The 18490-nt window shown below is 39.0% G+C and overlaps 2 protein-coding genes and 1 long non-coding RNA gene across 6 annotated transcripts; all 3 read right to left on the bottom strand.

Moving 5' to 3' along the window:
- Window positions 1-137: 137 nt before the first annotated feature.
- Window positions 138-4247, bottom strand: LOC133744080 (uncharacterized). Its single transcript, XM_062172214.1, has 5 exons — window positions 3336-4247; window positions 2375-2842; window positions 1520-1897; window positions 1369-1436; window positions 138-621 (listed from the first exon to the last, which is right to left on the bottom strand). Exons 1-5 carry the CDS (start codon window positions 3972-3974, stop codon window positions 414-416), a joined length of 1761 nt encoding a protein of 586 aa, XP_062028198.1. The 5' UTR covers window positions 3975-4247; the 3' UTR covers window positions 138-413.
- A 6282-nt stretch (window positions 4248-10529) lies between these two features.
- LOC133744408 (uncharacterized) lies at window positions 10530-11390 on the bottom strand. Its single transcript, XM_062172522.1, has one exon. It carries the CDS (start codon window positions 11388-11390, stop codon window positions 10530-10532), a length of 861 nt encoding a protein of 286 aa, XP_062028506.1.
- A 1372-nt stretch (window positions 11391-12762) lies between these two features.
- On the bottom strand, window positions 12763-17944 carry LOC133741844 (uncharacterized). Of its 4 annotated transcripts, none has more exons than XR_009862174.1 (6): window positions 17813-17944; window positions 15582-17626; window positions 14940-15123; window positions 14694-14856; window positions 14213-14443; window positions 12766-13758 (listed from the first exon to the last, which is right to left on the bottom strand). It is a non-coding gene; the product is annotated as an uncharacterized LOC133741844 (long non-coding RNA). The 4 variants fall into 4 exon arrangements; XR_009862175.1 differs by having other exon boundaries at window positions 17731-17864; XR_009862176.1 differs by having other exon boundaries at window positions 12767-13758; window positions 15582-16817; window positions 17813-17938.
- Window positions 17945-18490: the final 546 nt, after the last annotated feature.

Here is an 18490-nt window from a genome sequence, read left to right on the forward strand (position 1 = left end):
TTTCTGTTTCAGAACATTATGCATTTACATATAATCAGATGATAAACCTTTCTTCTAGGTTCTGTCAATGACTGAAAGATCATATACTCCTTTTCCGAACGCAAAATATTAAATAAAGATGCGAAGAAGTGGTAGAATGATAGACGAAGCATCTCACTGCTGATGACAGTGAATACATTCAATTGAAACAAAGCTTCACAGAAACTAAACACCGAGTTCAGAATCTTCAACAATCATACAACTTGCTCTACCATCTCTAGGGGTTAGAAACTTTTAACTTTTTTTTTACATACATAAAAGATCTGAACACATCATCACCCAGATACAAATGAAACAAAATGAGATGACTCGAGAATCATGACATGTATCTGCGTAAGGCTTAGAGGACAGAGAAACCAGAGGAATCAGATGCACTAGCCAGACATCATGGATATAGCTCGTCGGAAGTCCAAAGATTTGAGGGCTGACTGAGGGAAAGGCTTATCAGGAGACCATAATTCATTTTGAGGCAGCAATATTTGTGGCTGGCTAGTCTTCTTAGCTTCTTCACTACCTTTTGCAGATGGAATGTCTTGCTTTTTCTTCACAAATTCAAAAAACTCTGATACTTGACGTGCATACCTTCATCAAATTTGCAAAACCACGAATATATAAAGTCACAATTAATGAACATGACTAGATTAATCATCACAGTAACTATTAATCTAGTAAATAAACAATCATGCAAATCAATATTAATATCTTGTAATGATGTAAGTACCAAAACAACCCATCAAGGCTGCAGAGAACTATTGTTCTAGCAGACTTCAGCAGACAGTTCTTAAAAATTAGCAATCTCCTAATTTCTTCGGCAAGAATGTGAAACTCTAGTTAGAACTCTCATTTGCTCACTGAAGTCCACTTATCAGAGCCAAAAACCAGAACTCACAGGTTGAAGATCGCAAAAGACAAAACAGTTTTATCAGATTTCATTTCAAGGTTTCAGGTAATTATCATTTCCAAGATTAAACATGTACCATGATTACAAGATTTACAATCAGCATATGTACAGTAACTAACTCATTATATAACAGCTGAACCAAGCATACAGTCGCATTACAGGACTAGAGTAAAACTAATAAATAGAGGCTTGCAACTTAGATTATTCATGGACATAAAATGAATAAGAGAGATTATCAAATTTAACTGTCAATAGTATACAGCACTACAGAAGTAATGCAATATTGAGGCATATCTATAGCAGCATCCCAAAGAGGCCTCAAAACAAATGCAAATATATGAGACACAAAACGACAAAGAACATTTCCATACAAAGTCATCGAAATCATAACCAGTCACACGAAAAATTAATAAGGATAGTTATCTTACTGCATCTTTGCTTCAATATCTTTCTTGAAATCAATGTTCGGCTCACAGTCAAGAACCAAAGCAGGAACCTGCTCATTCCAAAGTAAAATCAGCTCTTTTCTCATGAAGATGAGATTAAAAAAGGTCATAAAGATCAATGTAAAAATGATACCTTTTGAATACTTGAATGCATATGATCACCCTCCAAATAGAACACACGGTCTCTAATATCAGGAGGTAAGGAGGTATCCATATGTAAAGGAACCTGACTGACAGACAATACCCCATGATTGCCGCTTTCGGAGGGGAAAAGCCAACTTTCATGCTTTTCATGCAAGTCCCGGAGATACTCTAGGCTCACTCCACCTTCTTCTGCTCTGTGGCGTTGCATCATTCTTTTGTGACAAGTATCAGGACTTGCTCTAAGATATATGAAAGCATCAGGAATAAGCCCAGGCAAGCTTGATACAACAGGGTCAAACCAGGAGTCATATATGCTGATCTCCATCTCATTCATCCACTTAGCTTCATGGACAGCTCGTACGAAAACCTTCATAATGTAACAAATACATCAGCCTTGTAACTTTTAAGTTGCGGTATCATTCAGTTCAACAAAAAAGGAAAACAAAAGAACTGCATAGTTTCAATTCCATCAAATTGGCTGTTGTGTTATGACATTCTAGAGTTCTCTTGGGAGAAAAGTTGTGTTTTTTGTCCGGTCTTGGAAGAGGATAGTATATCATCACATAGTATATGCGCATATGTAAGTACTTTTCTCTTGATCAGTTACTGACCAGAGAAACTTTGGTAAATTACCGTTGGCTTAGATCCAAGGGTGGAAACAAATAGTTGTAATTTTGAGTCAACAAGTATTTCAGTTAACCCCCCAGATCTAGAGCCAACAGTATATATATATATAACTATCCATATATTATACAACCACAGAACACATTCTATTCTAGGCATGCAGTATTATCTCATTTTAGCAGACAAAGTGAAGGGAACTGACAAATAACAAGATACTTACCATCCTGTCACTGAAAACACTCCTTTCCATCAACCTCAGGGGCTTGATACTACCAGAGGACTCTCTCTCTTGCATCACTCTTGTAACGAAAACATAATTCTGGAAGGTATAGGCATACCGATGTGGCTCAGCATAGAAAGCATTCAATATGTTAAAATGGTCAGGTCCAATATCCTGCCACTTGTCAATAGGTTCTTGAACCACCTCAACAAGATCTTGTAGCTCAAGCGTAGTGTTTGCTATTTCCTTGAGAAAGGTTGACTTTCCCACGCTGATATTTCCCTCAACACAGAAAGTAAGTCGTTTCTTCTGGGCTGACTTCCCTCCTGAGCTCGAACTATCATCCTTCAACTCCTCATCAACACTATCTTTAATATAACTCGTTATACTCTCAGCATGGTTTTTGTGGATGATTCCTACAGAACTTTGTAAGTACTCAACCATCCTCTCATTAGATTTTCCAAAGAACTGCAAGCAGAAGCCCAAGAATCAATGTCATTATAATTTTAACAGTTATATACTGAAAGACAGAACTTTTTCATATTGAGTAACAAAACATCGTTTAATTTTCACTTTCTGAAGCAGTACTGCATTAACTTGTTCTACATCTACTCATTAATCACAACTAATCAGCAAAGTTTGACTTATCTACTAGAATTCACTCGGGCTCACTGAGTTGGGAACAGAAAGAATGAAATCCATCAAACTACAGAAAATACAATTAGTAGTCCACGCCTATAATCTTCGATTAGAGCCTTGTCTTTGGCCAAATTCCACCCCAAAGTTGGATTAGAGTCAAATCATTATAGCAATCACAAATTACGCCGCAGATATAGTCATTCTCAACCAACAAAAACCATTCCCTCTACACTCAAACAAAACAATCTTCGCCACAAATCCACACATATACCAATGCTTAAACAACACATTGTAGCTTAAAAATGGGTACAAGACACATTACCTTATCTCTATACAACTGCTTGAGCTCAGCAACTCCACCAATACCCTTCTCCACCAGCTTCCTCAAGTTCCTTGGCCCCACACCCGGAATAGCCAACAAGTCCGGATTTCCGGCCACCACTGAGCCGCCGCCACCGGAAGTCCTCTGCCTCCTAGTACTACTACTACTACTGCTACTAAACTTACTCACCTTCTCCTCGGAACTCTTTCCGGCCTCTCCTTCCTCCAAACCCTTATCTACACTGTCCTCTGGTTCCAAACCCTTGGAAGCCTCCGCGGCGGCCGAAACGGAAAAGGACCCATCTGAGCCGGAGTGAAGCCACGCCGGCCGGTACCCAGAAAAGGCGGCGTCTTTAAGCAGAGGCCAAGCCCGGAGCGGGGCCTTGTTGGAGGAGCAGCGGCAGAGGGTGCAGCTGAAGCGGGAGGAGGAGGAGGAGGAGGGGACGTTGCCGGAAGTGGGCTTGTTGTAAACGGTGGCGGCGAGGCCGCGGAAGGCGGAAGCTGTGTGCATTTGGGAAGTTGGGTTCTTGAAAGCTCGAGCAAGAGAGGAGAGAGTAGAAGAAGAAGGACGAGGAGGAGGCTTGTTAACGTGAGTGCATAGAATGGGGCCTGATGGGCTTATGCGAAGCAGCTTCTGCATCACTTCTAAGCATTTCAGAGAAGACCCAGATGGTTATTTTGGGTTCTGGGTGAAGAAGAAGAAGAAGAAGAAGAAGGGGTTTTTGAGGGTTTGGAGGGTTTTGGAAAGTGATGAGGGAATTTGGTTTAGGGTTTTTTTAATTTAGGGGTTTTTTGTTTTTGTTTTTGTTTTTGTTTTTTTTGTTTGCAGGCATTGATTACTGGTGGGGAGTGGGTTTGTCTTTTGGTGTCTGGCCGTGTGTCACGGATTTGGGGACTAGGGTTTTAGCAGACAAAACGTAAACCTTCTCTCTTTCTTTCTTTAAAGGAGGGAAGGGAGTGAGAGAGAGAGAGAGACTTTTAGGTTTAGGGGGGAGTTCTAGGAAGAGAGAGAGATTTTTAAAGAGAGGAGAGATTGTCTCCTGCAACACTTCATTGCTACACCAATTTAGTCTTCTAGCCCTGATTTTGACACGTATAGAAAATGAGTCCCTTTGAGATGAAATGGCATCTACAAATTCTAAACCCCCTCTTGCTTTTTTTTTTTTCAAATATATTTTTTAATCACTCCTCCAAATTTTATTAAAGATGTGTGCTGGTCGAACTGCCTAGTCTGGAACTTCCAGGTCTAACGTTCGAATCTCAGTTTCATATTGTGGCCAGTAGATTTGAGGGACCCTTTGAGTTCGTGCGTCTACGATGCAGTGGATTAGTCTGGCTTTCACTGCAATGATGGTGCAGGTGCTGGGATACCACTGCATGGGTGTGTGAGTTACTAACCTAACTTCCCAATAAAAAAAAAGTTTTATTAAAGATTGTTTGGTGAATGTGTCAAAAACTGCATGGAGGCCCAGATGGTTATAATTGACCAAGGAATAGATGAGTCCAAAAACAAGGCTTTTTTTCTTTTTTTTTTTCTTCACAATTTCACTAGACTCGTCCGGCTTTCTAGTGGTTTTGTCCACTCTTCCTAGATCTCAATCCGATCGGATCTGTCACCAGCGGCTTTCTCTACTTCGCTAGCAATTTTACACGCCTCTTACTCTGCCTTCTCCTTGTGGTGTATCCCTAAGCTGGTCTCAAATCTGAATCCTTCTTGTTCAACTCTGTGGCCAGGCTTACACTAAGAAATCATTTCAACCTGGAAATTTCAATGAGCAATAGGCTGGCACTTAGCTTTGTACCACTCATCAGCGTAACCATAGTCATCACTTAGCACGTCGATTTGAGGAGACTTGGGCCTTCTCCAACCCAAAGGGTTAAAGGGCCAAATTGCTAAAATTTGACTCAATTCATGTCCAACTCAAATAGTTAAGGGTTAAAGAACCATTTTTGAGGGCTAAAGTAAAAAGTTAAGGGCTAAATATACCCTTTCATTTAGCCCTATAGCCCTTAAAAAAATTGGATCAGAAAGTGGGGAGGCCCACGTCATATGATAAATTTTGCATGCATATGTGTGATTGTATATTCAAAGTATGAAATCAATGGTCCATATTAATGGCATTTCATAATTTGATGGCTATAAATTGCCAGATGACATCAGCAACGGCTAGTTGTGCTGATGTCATCTAGCCTTTTTTTTTTTACTACACTATAAATACATAATTTCAATTACTATTTTTTTTTTTATCCAAATCATCAATTTCATTCAACTCAAGCCAGAATGACACGGATACATACCTTCCCTTGCCATACCAAGGACAAGTTTAGGACGTGGTATGCTAGCACCACCCATTAGACAACCAGTGCTCACTTATTCAAAAGCGAGCCTAAGAACTATGAAAGTAAAACATAGTAATTAGGCATAGTTCGAAAGAAAAAAACAAAAATAAATTTCTCCTTTCCCATAACAGTTAGGGTTGGGAGGTTTGGAAAGACTGTAAATGTGATTCTTTGAGCCGATCCTCCTAGATTCCAAAGACGAAACCCGAAAGAACTGAGCCCATTAGTGAAGTGGAAGACTTCTCCGGGGTGCCAAATACGAAACCCTAAAGGACCCAAACTTTTCAATTTGGGCCACACTTGGGTCCAGAACCCAACAACATGAACATGCCTGTTTGAGTTAGGCAACCCACAAGAAAGAGGCCACCCAAATGATTTGGACACCCCACCAGAAGTAGGGTTCCTCTCACCGGCGACCATGATACCCTTTGCCGTCATCGATCTCTCCACCGTATGGTCTGATCGGAGAGCAGTGCCTGCTGCCAGGGTCCAACCACAAAAGGATACTCCATCTGCAAAAATACCGGCGATGCCAATCCCGTCCACCCGGCTCTCCGTCGTTATCCCCTCCGCCGCATAAACGTGGGCCGCCTCGACGCTCCATCCCGTGATCTGCCTCACAATCGCAGGCAGCAAATTCATATCAAGACCAACTTGCCATTCCATTGACGATGGTTTCAATCGTATCACTGCCCCTGCAAGACGTTGGACATCGCCAGTCGCCTCTTTTCCCTCAGTCGACTCTTTTCCCTCAGTCGACTCATGACACCGCAACGCCTCAGTCATCAAGCCGGCCCAAACAAATCCAGCCAGATCTCCACGCCCGTACCTGGGAGACGTCCAGACTTCTCTGCGAAAGACCGGAGATTTGAGTCGCCCTCTCCTCGGTCTGATTTGCACACCCGGATCCCAAGTCCTCCAATTTCCGATCTCGAGCAGACCTGTCCGGCCATTCTCCTTATTCACATGGAGTTCCCATGGACGAGGAGTTGGGCATGGTGGAGCGGTTGCTGGAAAACAGCGGCGTTGGAGTGCAGGTACGAGACTGCAAAGCGTGGAGAACCAATCGCCACTTAGGGCGGGGACCAGAGGCGGTCGCCGGAATAAAGCACCATAGCCCTGGCGGCTAGGTTTTGGAGAGAGCCAGATTCTCATGAAACGCCAAATATGGGATAGTCTTTAATTTCAATTACTATAAGTAAGAATCTGAAAAACATAAGAATATATATATATATATATATACAGGGCCCTTCCTCTAAGGGATCCCTTTTTTTGGTATTTTATAGGGATAGGCATTTTACCAACTTTGGGATCATATTTTCACATCTCAACCGTTCAGTTTTTAGGTCCTAATGTGTAGATCACTTCTGCAAAATTTCAGCCAATTTGATGATCGTTAAGGCATCCAAAACTGCAATTTACCATTATAAACACGAACGGTTCCGGTTCGACAGATTCGGTCCGTTCGTGTAAATTGCAGTTTTGGATGCCTTAACGATCACCGATTTGGCTGAAAATTTGTAGAAGTGATCTACACATTAGGAACTAAAAACTGAACGGTTGAGATGTGAAAATATGATCCAAAAGTTGGTAAAATGCCTATCCCTATAAAATACCAAAAAAAGGGATCCCTCATTGGAAGGCTTCTATATATATATATATATATATATATATATATATATATATATATATATATATAACATATTCAAATTTTTAAAATATATATTAGAACTAAGTACATTAATTTTCTAAAATCCAAATTTGTAAGGAAAAATAAATAAATAACCAATGAATTAAATAGAAAGATTACTTAATTTCTCATTGGATGACATTAATCTTCATCTTCTCCACCCAAATTTGCATTTATTACTATTTTTTTGTTTTTTTGTTACCTCTTCATCATGAATTCATTATTTAATTCACAAAATCATTAGTGTTAACTACATTAAAATCTTTGTAATACTTTTTGTGAACACCGAAAGTAAAAATTTAAAACACGAAAGAAAAATCTCAATATCTTCTTCATTGTTCATAGTTTTTTTTTAGTATAATGATGTCATCCCTTTATTAAAATATAGAAGAATTACACGATAATGCTATCAGTTGCTAATGCAGCCATAAGAAAACTAGGTGGGGAAGAAAAGATGCTTGCTTGCTGGAGAGTTTTGGCATAAGTTGCCAAACAATGGGCCACTCCATTGGCCTCACGTTTGGTATGAAGTATCCTCATATTTGGGGAACTAGAGAAGAGGGCTGCAATATCATCGTACAGCCTGCCCAAAACTGAGGAATGAGCTGCATTTGATAATGAAACCTGCTGCTGAACAATCAGGGAATCAGTCTCAATAATTATGGGGTTCAAACTATGCCCCAAGACAAATGTCACAGCATCCAAACATGCTAATGCTTCTGCATGTTCAGATGAAACCAAATAACAGAGAGGCCGAGCCCTACCTGCAATCACCTCTGCCTGACAATCTCTGATAATGAAACCCAATCCTCCACGCTTCTTGTCAGCATGAAATGATCCGTCAATATTGACTTTCAGCACCCCTAGAGGTGGTAACATCCAGCGAGCTGCACTACCTCCAAGCCCCAGATGCCTTGTTTTGACATTGTACTGACGGAACTCAGCAAGACCTGTACTAGACCGAAGCACAACATCATCAGCCTGCGTACTCTTTTGCTCCCAGACCCGCTTATTTCTTTCCTTCCAAATATTCCAGAGAACAACTAAAAGCTCCTCAAAAGATTGTTTCGAAAACCTACCAGCACAGTGATTAAGCCACTCCACCACCGTAACACCATCAGATTGTACATCAAAACAGAGCTGACGCAAATCTCTATGTGAGTTGAGTACTTGCCTGGAGAAAGAGCAATTCCGGCACAGATGTAGTGTTGTTTCGACTTCATCAACACAGAGCACACAAACTTGAGATTCCAACACAACCTGTTTGGAAGCTAAACGCTCTATAGATGGGAGAGTATCATTGCAAATCCTCCAAATATGCATTTTTGCCGAAGTTGGTATGACACTTTTCCAAAGCTGTTTCCAAAACTTGGCCGCTACCACCACAGTACTAGGTCTATGTGAAGACGAATGCAGAAAAGCCAATCTGGAGGCAGACTTGACAGAAAACTTACCATCTCCTTCCAGCCTCCAAACACATCAATCCTCCACTCTTCTAGAACTCAGAGGGATACATAAAATGGCCTCCACTGTATTAGCTGAAAATAGGTGGCGAATTTTTCCTGCATCCCAACTAAGTTCAGTAAGAAGAAGGTCACTAACCTTAAGTGAAATGTCCACATTAGGAAGTTGCACTTCCGGTTTAAAAGATGGGAGTCCCGGAATCCAAGGATCACACCAAGCCTTCACATTATATCCGTTTCCAATCTGCCAATAGAATCCCTCAGAAATTAACTCCCTGGTAGACAAGATGCTTCTCCAAGAGTAAGAAGGAGAAGCATGCACACCTGCTGTCCAAAAAGATCCCGAAGGGAAATACCTAGCAGCATAAATCCGTGCAATTAAAGAAGTAGGATGATTAATAAGTCTCCAAGCTTGTTTCGCCAGCATAGCAGTATTGAATTCTGCCAAGCTACGAAATCCCAATCCACCTTCTTCCTTAGAATTACACAAAAAATCCCAAGATTTCCAATGGATTTTCCTCTTATCATTTGTGCTTCCCCACCAGAAGCGTGCACACATTTGTTCCATGTCTTCACAAAAACCTTTTGTAAGCTGAAAAACACTCATAGCATAAGTTGGCAAAGATTGAGCCACCACTCGGATGAGAATGTCTTTAACAGCTCCACTCAATAATTTACGCTACCAATTCTTCAATTTCTTCGCCAAATTTTCCTTAATATACTGGAAAGTAGCCGACTTCCTCTGACCTACAAAAGTTGGAAGACCTAAATATTTTTCATGAGAATCTACCACCTCAACATCCAACAGATCAGCTACCTCCTCCTGCATATATTCAGTAACATTCTTGCTGAAAACCACAGAACTCTTATTGAAGTTCACCAGTTGCCCCGAAGCTCTTCCATAAGTTTCAATCACATCCTGAATTTGATAACAATCTTCTAGTTCTGCATTAGCATATAACATGCTATCATCAGCAAAAAGAAGGTGATTGACTGAAGGAGCACCCTGACAAACCTCAATACCCGAGAGAAGACCAGCCCTTTGTTTCTGTTGGAGAAGGGCGGAAAAACCTTCAGCCCCAAGCAAAAACAGATAAGGGGATAAAGGATCCCCTTGTCTGAGCCCCCGAGATGGAATCACACAACCCCTTGGTTTTCCCAGCACCAAAAAAGAATATCGGACTGTTGTAACACATTGCATTACCAACCCAATCCATCTTTGAGCAAAGCCAAATCTACGCATTACTCTTCTCAAAAACTCCCATTCCATCCTATCGTAGGCTTTGCTGAGGTCTAATTTTAAAGCCATAAAGCCTTCTGCACCTTCTCTTTTATTGTGCACAAAATGTGCCATCTCATTGGCCACCAATATGTTGTCAGTAATCAAACGCCCTGATACAAAGGCACTCTGAAAAGGTGATATCAACTCCGGTAGTAGGAGTCTCAACCTATTTGCAATAGCTTTGGAACACAACTTATAGATAACGTTGCATAAAGCTATAGGTCTAAGATCCGACATATGCTCAGGATTTGGAACTTTTGGAATCAAACAAATATGAGTGAAGTTTATTTGCTTAAGAATCTGACCCGTGTGAAGAAAACTTTGCACTGCCTCAATAACATCCCCACCAACTGTCTCCCAATAGTGTTGAAAAAATAACGGGGGCATACCATCAGGACCAGGCGATTTCGTAGGGTACATCTAAAAAAGAGCATACTTTATCTCCTCGCCAGAATACAGCCTACACAGTTGTGCATTCATTGCCGGAGTCACACAAGGATTGATTGCCGAAAGAGTAGTAGCCAGAGCCTCCAAATCTAGTTCAGAAGCAGTAAACATCTTTTGGAAATAATCTGAAACAACCTTTTCCAAACCTGCATCATCTTCCTTCCACTCACCATCGTCATCAAACAGGCCCTTGATAAGATTCTTCCTTCTCCTATTCGATACCTTCCTATGGAAGAAGCCGGTATTCCTGTCTCCTTCCCGAAGCCACGTAATCTTTGATCTTTGCTTCCAGAAAACTTCTTCTTGTGAAAGAAGATTTTGGCGACGCTTCATAAGCCCCTTCTTCTCTTCTTGAATGTCATTGCCAACCCTGGCGTCCAGTAACTCTTCCAACCTCGCCCGTATACCCAACATACTCTGTTGGCGTTCGCAAAAAGCAGCCTTCTGCCACTTATCAAGAGCATTCCTAGTGTGCTTGATCTTTGTCGCAACTCGAAATAAAGGAACACCTGTAACGTCAGTATGCCAAGCCTGCTTCACTAGCGGGTCGCACTCATGGTGCTGAAGCCAAAAGGCTTCGAATTTGAACCTATGTATCCGAGTACGTTGAGGTAAGGGAATGGTACTGGCATGCAATAAAATAGGACTATGATCAGAGTCGCTAGGAGGTAGATGCACCAGCTTTGCATACCCAAATATATCAAACCATGAGGGTGTACACACGGCCCTATCTAATCTAAGCTTTGTATCAGCGTTCCACCAGGTAGACTTGGTACCACTAAACCCTAAGTCCAAAAGGTCTGCATACCCTAGTGCCTCACGAAACCCCTGCATCTGACGCTCATGACGTAGTGGACCATCGATTTTCTCCCCATTATTCAAGATTTCATTGAAATCCCCAATCACCACCCAGGGCAACGAATCAAGGTCAGAAAGATCTCATAACAACTGCCACGACTTATCCCTTTCCGCCGTTCTTGAGAAGCCATAAAAACCTGTTAATCGCTAGTTTGGATCACCCAGATTTCCCAAAACAACCAAATCGATATGGTGCGCAGACTTAGAACCGATTTGGACTCGGATATCATCGTTCCAAAACATCCCGAGCCTGCCAGATTGGCCATCGCTCAGAACAGCTTCCGAGTTCACAAACCCTAGCGCCGCACTCAAAGACTTGAAATCCAAATCCCGGCTGATTTTTGTTTCACAAAGGAAAACCACTTGAGGTCGATTTTGAGCAATCAGATCCTTCAATGCCCTAGTTGTAGTGTCGTTGCAGATACCCCTGCAATTCCAACTCAGAATTTCCATATCCATGGTAGAATGATCTTGCTTTCTAGAACCCTAGAAAGTAACCCTAGCAGAGAGAAGCTAGGTCCCTTCATTGTTCATAGTTGTTAACTAACTAATCTTTTGACATAGATTGAAATAGATGAACATTGAAGCAGAAAGACAAAATAAAAAAAAATGGAAATAAATTAGATTATGATTTTGTTAGGAAACTTTAATATATTATAGTTTTTTATTGGTATAAATTAAATGAGAGATTTTCATTAAAAAAAAAAAAATCTCTTTTAATTGGATATGTCATATAAGGATGTTCTTGGAAATAGAAATGGGTTACATAAGTAAATTTAGTAATTGAAAATAAAATGTAGGGTGTAATGAGCAAGAAGGGTGAACAAAGAAAATGGTAGGGTGGAAATAGCCGCACCCATAACGAATTTGTTACTTCAATTTCCACCAAAATATGTGTCATTTACGAATTTCTTTGCAGTATTCAATTTTTTTTTTCCAAAACAAGACTTTTTTCTATTTTATCTTTTTATTTGTTTTAAACTTTCTTAATTTATTACACATTTCAAATCCTAAATAGATGCAACCAAACAATTGAAATTGCAATTAATGGAATTTTAGATTGATGGAGTTAAAGATTCCATCATTTATAAATTCCTACGGATTTTATAATTTTCTCATCCAAACGCACCGTTAGGGTTTTGGTTATTTGTTTCAGGGTTAGGGCTCGTGTTGATAACGTGTTGTAGGAAAATATGATTCGAGAGAATTGTGAGAGAAATTGTGTGTTCTATTATTGATAATAGGAGCTCTTTATATAGGGAATTACAGAGTACATAAAAGGTAATAGAATCCGAACAATACTAAGAAACCTAGAATCTTCTCCTATTACAACTTTAGGACTAAACCCTAGTTTGAAGAGGCACATTAGAATACAACATCCTTAAACAAATAGAACATTATATGATGTGACAAAAGAGTAGTATTAAATAACTCAACTTTCCGGAACATATATATGTTTCTCAACTTTCGGAGGTCATTGGTCATCCAAAAAACATAAAAAAAAAAAAAAAAAAAACTTTCGGAGGTCATTGGGCTGCAAAGTCACTTCGTCACCTATTCCATTAGAAATTGCACTTTCTTTTTGTTTAACAGAACGCCTACAGATTCAGTTTTTCACATTGTTAATTAAACACAACATATATATCTAATCAACTGGCAAGAAAGGCTGCTAATTCACAATCTGAGATTAGTATCCCTACTGATAGTTTGGCAATCATAGCCTCATTGCCTGGAAATGAGCCAATACTGATGCTAATACCTATTGGTTCATTTGCAATGCATTTAGTTATTCCATATGATTAAAGACATGCAAGTAAAAAATAGCATCAACAAAAATCGAACTACATATGCGTAAAGCCTATTCTTTTAAGCTTTGTCATTAACGTAAAGTCATACATGAATCAATTACCTGCCTACTTTTATAAAAGAATATCAAATAAATAAAAAGTAAACTTTTGATGAATCTAGGAGTGAGTAGAACCTTCGAATGCACACTGTTTTATGCACTACCTGCAAAGTCATTCAATTAGAGAACTTACCAAAAAAAAAAAAAAAAACACAGAAGATAAGCAAAATGATACTCGAGGATGGTCGTTGTACTTTCCTTCTATGAATAATGCAAGTTTTGGAAGGAGCACCACCACTCCAACCTAACGGGTGCTTTACCCGCTTTCCAAAAAAAAAAAAAAAGAATGATACTCATACAATGCTAAATCTATAGTGCTCACAGTTCTAATATTTTTGTTCTTCCGCTGCTGCTGAATCTGTTGCTTCTTTCTTAGACTAAAGATCCATTTGTCTGTGGGATCGACTTACAGGGATTTAGAAGAGTATCATTGACCATCTAAATCAAGTGAAAATGAAACCTTATTAGAATTATAGTGAGCCTAGGAAAAGCTTATTGAAACAGTACTTAAATGTCAAAAAAGAAAAACTAAAATAACATTATTTTAACCACTGAACAGAATTAAAAAAACAAGAAGTATTCTCTTGAAAGAAAGAGCGATAGTAAAATAAAGGTCAAGATTCAAAGTTTCAGGTAAGAAGCAAAGCCAGCAAAAAAAAAAAAAAAAAAAAGAGAGAGAATTAAGATTCATCATTACTTCTAAAGTAATTAGGCTACAACTAATGGGACAAGTCTCCATTTGGATAGAGTGATTTTGAAACAAGGATTTTTATTGACAATAAGGTTAAATTCGTAGAAGAAAGACCGCAAAACATGCCTAACTTCAAATATAGTTCTGTTAAGACGGTAAAAAGGTGATTTCTGTTTAAATGATTGATGTCCAGATAGTAACCTGCAGTGGCTCCAGAAAATTTGGAATATGGAGTTCACCAATTCGAGCATATATAGGTTGACTACATGGTGAGATAGGTTGGGACAACTCCTATCCGATCGATTCTTGAGAAAGGTTATCAGATCCCGATAAAATTGTCCTGGCTGAGCTTATTAGTTGCTGAAACTAGGTTCACACAATCAGAAAACCAGAGCCCCTCCATTCCCTTTGACTATTAGTCTTGTCTTTGAACTGCAAAAGATATGTGAAGATGTAAAAATATGTGTAATGATGAAAATCTGAACGAATTAGACATAACTGCAGATGATGATTTTTGTTTATCATTGATTGTATTTGAATGATAATCAGGTTTCATAAACGTTGAGTTACAAGAAGATAACTAAACTGTCAGGTTAAACATGAAGGACAGTCTCAATGAATATAAAATATAAATAATCAGTAGGGATAACTATGAAAAGGTATATAAAATATAAATGCAGACCTGCATTCCTGTTAGACTTCAGGACACCTCAAATAATATATATGCTTCTTAGCATGTGAAAAGAGTCACCACCAAGTACCAGTGAACTAAATCGTTTCATGTATCCTTCGCAATCTCAGATCATTTACAACAATCGTGATCGATATGTAACAGATAGCTCAACCTGGAAAAGCAAGATATAAAGCATTTGACTGAAAAAAGTAAATTAATTATATGTGAAATCACAGATAATAAAACTGAACCAACCTATTCCTATCATATTTCAAGGCCTGTCCGATTTCTTTTCTCTCTGACTTTGCTACCTCTTTCTTAATGGTATGATCTCCCAGATTGTTAGCTTTCGGATATTACTATTCTTCTGAGGATCCATCTTGTTCAATAGAACCAAGTACGTGCCCAGTAATTCTTTGTCAAACCTGTTCAGTAGCAACTGATTCCCATGATCTGTCAGAGCAAGATATTCTTCTTAACTCGGGTAGAACTACTAAAACTGGGCTTTTTGGTTTTGCATTTTTGAATCTAAAGAAAGATATCATGTTAACTTAAGTATTTCTTTATGATTATGTCAAAGAAAATAGATTGAAAACACAAAGATTCTTTATATTCATTCTATTTATAGAGAAAAAAGATGATAGGGCTGCTACTGTTAACCCCCAGCACATACTCTTTTTTCATGTTTGATTTCATCTGGGGTACCCAATAAGAGTTTCATCTATGCAACTGCGAAATACATAATACCTCAAACAAAATTTAAACTAATCTAGAAAAGGTCCAGTTATCTTCCTGCACATACAAACTTATTAATAGCATCTAGTGATAATATTGCTTCGTAAAAACCACTAAAACTTCATGTAAAGAAGTGATCCAGAACACCTACTGGCAGAGTACCTGCATGAACAGAGGGATTGGCTGGTAACAGGGCTAAGGCACATGAATTGGATGAGCCCTCAGACTCTTCTATGGTCTGGATGCTTGATGCAGAAATATCGAGAAATTGACACATTCTTTTCACATTTTGCTACCAGTAGTAATCAAAATCTTCCACGTGCGCGCATTGTACAATAGGAAGAACCAGTTTGTTTTAGTATTGATGACAAGTTCCTTGTAGCTCCACTTTTTGGAAGCATTGTACTAATCATCTGTTAAATGGATCTTGAGAGTATAAAATCCTTAAAACTTCCCATGCTCCATCCACATGCCTTGAAATATGAATGGGGTATTAGTTCTCGTATTCCTAGAATCAGGTTAAGGCAGTGATCAGGCCTCATTCTCGCAAGGTGAGCAAGACATGCATCAGGAAATAGCAGCTGCCAATCACCGATTGCATAAACTACGATCTAATCTCTCTTTCACTCTGTTGTTCTGCCCCTAGATAACCCATATCCACCACGCATTTCTTCATCCCATCGAAACGATAAACACCAGAGCCTCCAATTTTATCAGAGTAAGACAACAATTCATTAAAATCAGCCACTAAAAGCCATGAGATATTAGCTGCATTAGTAAAAGTATCCAGATAATTCCATAAGCTGGTTCTGACAGTGTTGCAAGGAATGGCATCAATGCCAGCTAACATCCAAGGTTGACTTCCATTACAAGTTACCATCATAGTAATAGCTTGTATTCCACAACATCCACGGTACTTTCTTTCTCAAGAATATCAGCAACCATATTTGCCTCCCTCTGAATGTGCTTGACTTGAATAAAATCAAAGTGATCAAGAAGTATTTGCGGTTCTTGAGCAAAGTACCAAAAGTGGTGAAACTCAAAATCATCACATTGTAATAGGTTAACCAAGACAGCAGAGTCTGATTCCCACAATGAGATTTTCAATATGCAGGGCAGTTGCCAACTGTAAGCCATAGAAGACATCCAAGGTTTAGCTTGCAACACTTCCTCAACACCAGTATTAACAATGAACCCATTATCCCACCTACAAGTATCATCTCTAATCACTCCTCCTGCTCCAATTAAACCATCATTAGGTCTTGACCCATCAACATTGAGCTTAAACTTAACAAGGCCAGGTTTCCACCAAGAAATCATTTCAACCCGGAAATTTCAATGAGCAATAGGCCGGCACTTAGCATTGTACCACTCATCAGCATAATTATATATAGTTTCCTGCAGAGATATTATAATGAAGACACAAATTTGAATCAAATATCCCTTTGCATCTCCATTCCCATATGAACCAGTAATGAAAACTGAAGATAACATTCTAATGCAAATTTTCCTTTAGCATCATCCTCTATGCCTCAAATTAGCATCGAGCAAATCATTCCATCCCAAAGTAAAGGTGGTAGAGATAGTAGTACGAAGATTAAAGAACTGTTTTTCCTGAATGCAATCCCTAAAAGAAGAAGCACATGCTTTCTTGATTCCCAGCACAATAATGACAAGAAGAGTTATTAGTGAGATACATACGAAATCTCTGTTCATTTGTATCTAACTTAACTTGAACAAGGTGGCACAAGAAAACTTTGATCATTGAAAGGGATAGGTAAGGACCAAATTTCTTTTGAAGCATAATCAGGATATCCTTGCTCATCACAAAGCATAGAATAAGCAGCTTCAAGTTTTGACAGGAAAAAGAAAAAAATACCAGAAGAGGAGCTTCCCCAACCTAAAGCAATAGATGTACACAGAATACTAATAACAATCAGTTGAGTTTATTCATATTCCAATTCCTTCCTCGAAAGAAGTCCGGCACAGAGGCATTGTGATTTATGGCAACATGATTAATAGAAAATTTATTCAGAACACACCACATTGAGCACAGCAATCATGCCTTTTGTCCCATACCCAATTCTCCAAACCAAACCTTATGGAGCAGTAAAGCTTTATTCATGTGAATACAAATCAGATTCTCTGTTGTATCTACAGATGATATATAGTAGCTATATATGGAAAAGGTCTCCTAAAGCTCAAGCCTGCAGAATTCCATTAAATCCACAAAAGTAAATCCAAGAAACTAATAGATTCATATCTCTGCATATATATAATACCAGAATGGATAAAAAGTTGAAATCTTTACCACTAAATCCTCATAATACATACAAGAGAACCCTAAACTCAAAGCAATCAAAACCCAGAGATAAAAGAAGATCACAGTATACCAATTAATCAGAGTGGAGAACTTGGGAATAGTACTTGATAGTTTCTTCTTCTCTGCTTTCGGATTAAGGCCCTAGGGTCCTTGGTCATCTACTCTGCCCTTAGTTAGTCCTCTTTATCTCTCTCTCTCTCTCAGCGAAAATAGAAAGAAAAAAAATAATAATAATAAATTAGAGAGAAGAGAAGCATGACGTCATCTCCCCAACCCACACCCCCCAAATGACTCTTCATTCCCACTCGCTGCAGCGTTGACTTTTTGACCCGCGAATTTCAAAATTCGAAAAAAAAATCTTTCCCATTTAATTTTTATTTTTCTAAAAATAAAAAATAATAAAAAAAAAGAAAAAAAATCTTGTAGCCGTTGGGATGAAGAACCGCCCTCACGCGGTATATAATCCTTATCTATGATGCACGGAAACGCGAAAATGCCCGCGTTTCCCGTATCGAAAAGGGAAACGGGTCTGAAATGCCTCGGAAATGCGTATCCGGATTTGGAAACGGTTTGAAAACGTCCGTATCCAATGCAGAAACGCCAGCAAGTAAATAAATAGGAAACGTGGAGGTAATACTGACTTTTTACTCTGCAAAAATTGAAAAAAAAAAAAAACAAACAAAAGACTTAGACGACCTCAGACAATTGCAAACGACGCGACCTCAGACCCTCGTTTCTCTTCAGATCG

The sequence above is a fragment of the Rosa rugosa genome, chromosome 4 (genome assembly GCF_958449725.1).
Source record: "Rosa rugosa chromosome 4, drRosRugo1.1, whole genome shotgun sequence".
Lineage (NCBI taxonomy): Eukaryota > Viridiplantae > Streptophyta > Magnoliopsida > Rosales > Rosaceae > Rosa > Rosa rugosa.

Bases quoted from the DNA above. Each gene is read 5' to 3' on its own strand.
- LOC133744080 (XM_062172214.1), bottom strand. From the start codon at position 3,974: ATGCAGAAGCTGCTTCGCATAAGCCCATCAGGCCCCATTCTATGCACT. The intron at 2,843-3,335 runs GTAATGTGTCTT...TTCTGCTTGCAG, and splicing joins AGCAGTTGTATAGAGATAAG to TTCTTTGGAAAATCTAATGA. The intron at 622-1,368 runs GTAAGATAACTA...AATTTGATGAAG, and splicing joins GATATTGAAGCAAAGATGCA to GTATGCACGTCAAGTATCAG.
- LOC133744408 (XM_062172522.1), bottom strand. From the start codon at position 11,390: ATGCAGGGGTTTCGTGAGGCACTAGGGTATGCAGACCTTTTGGACTTA.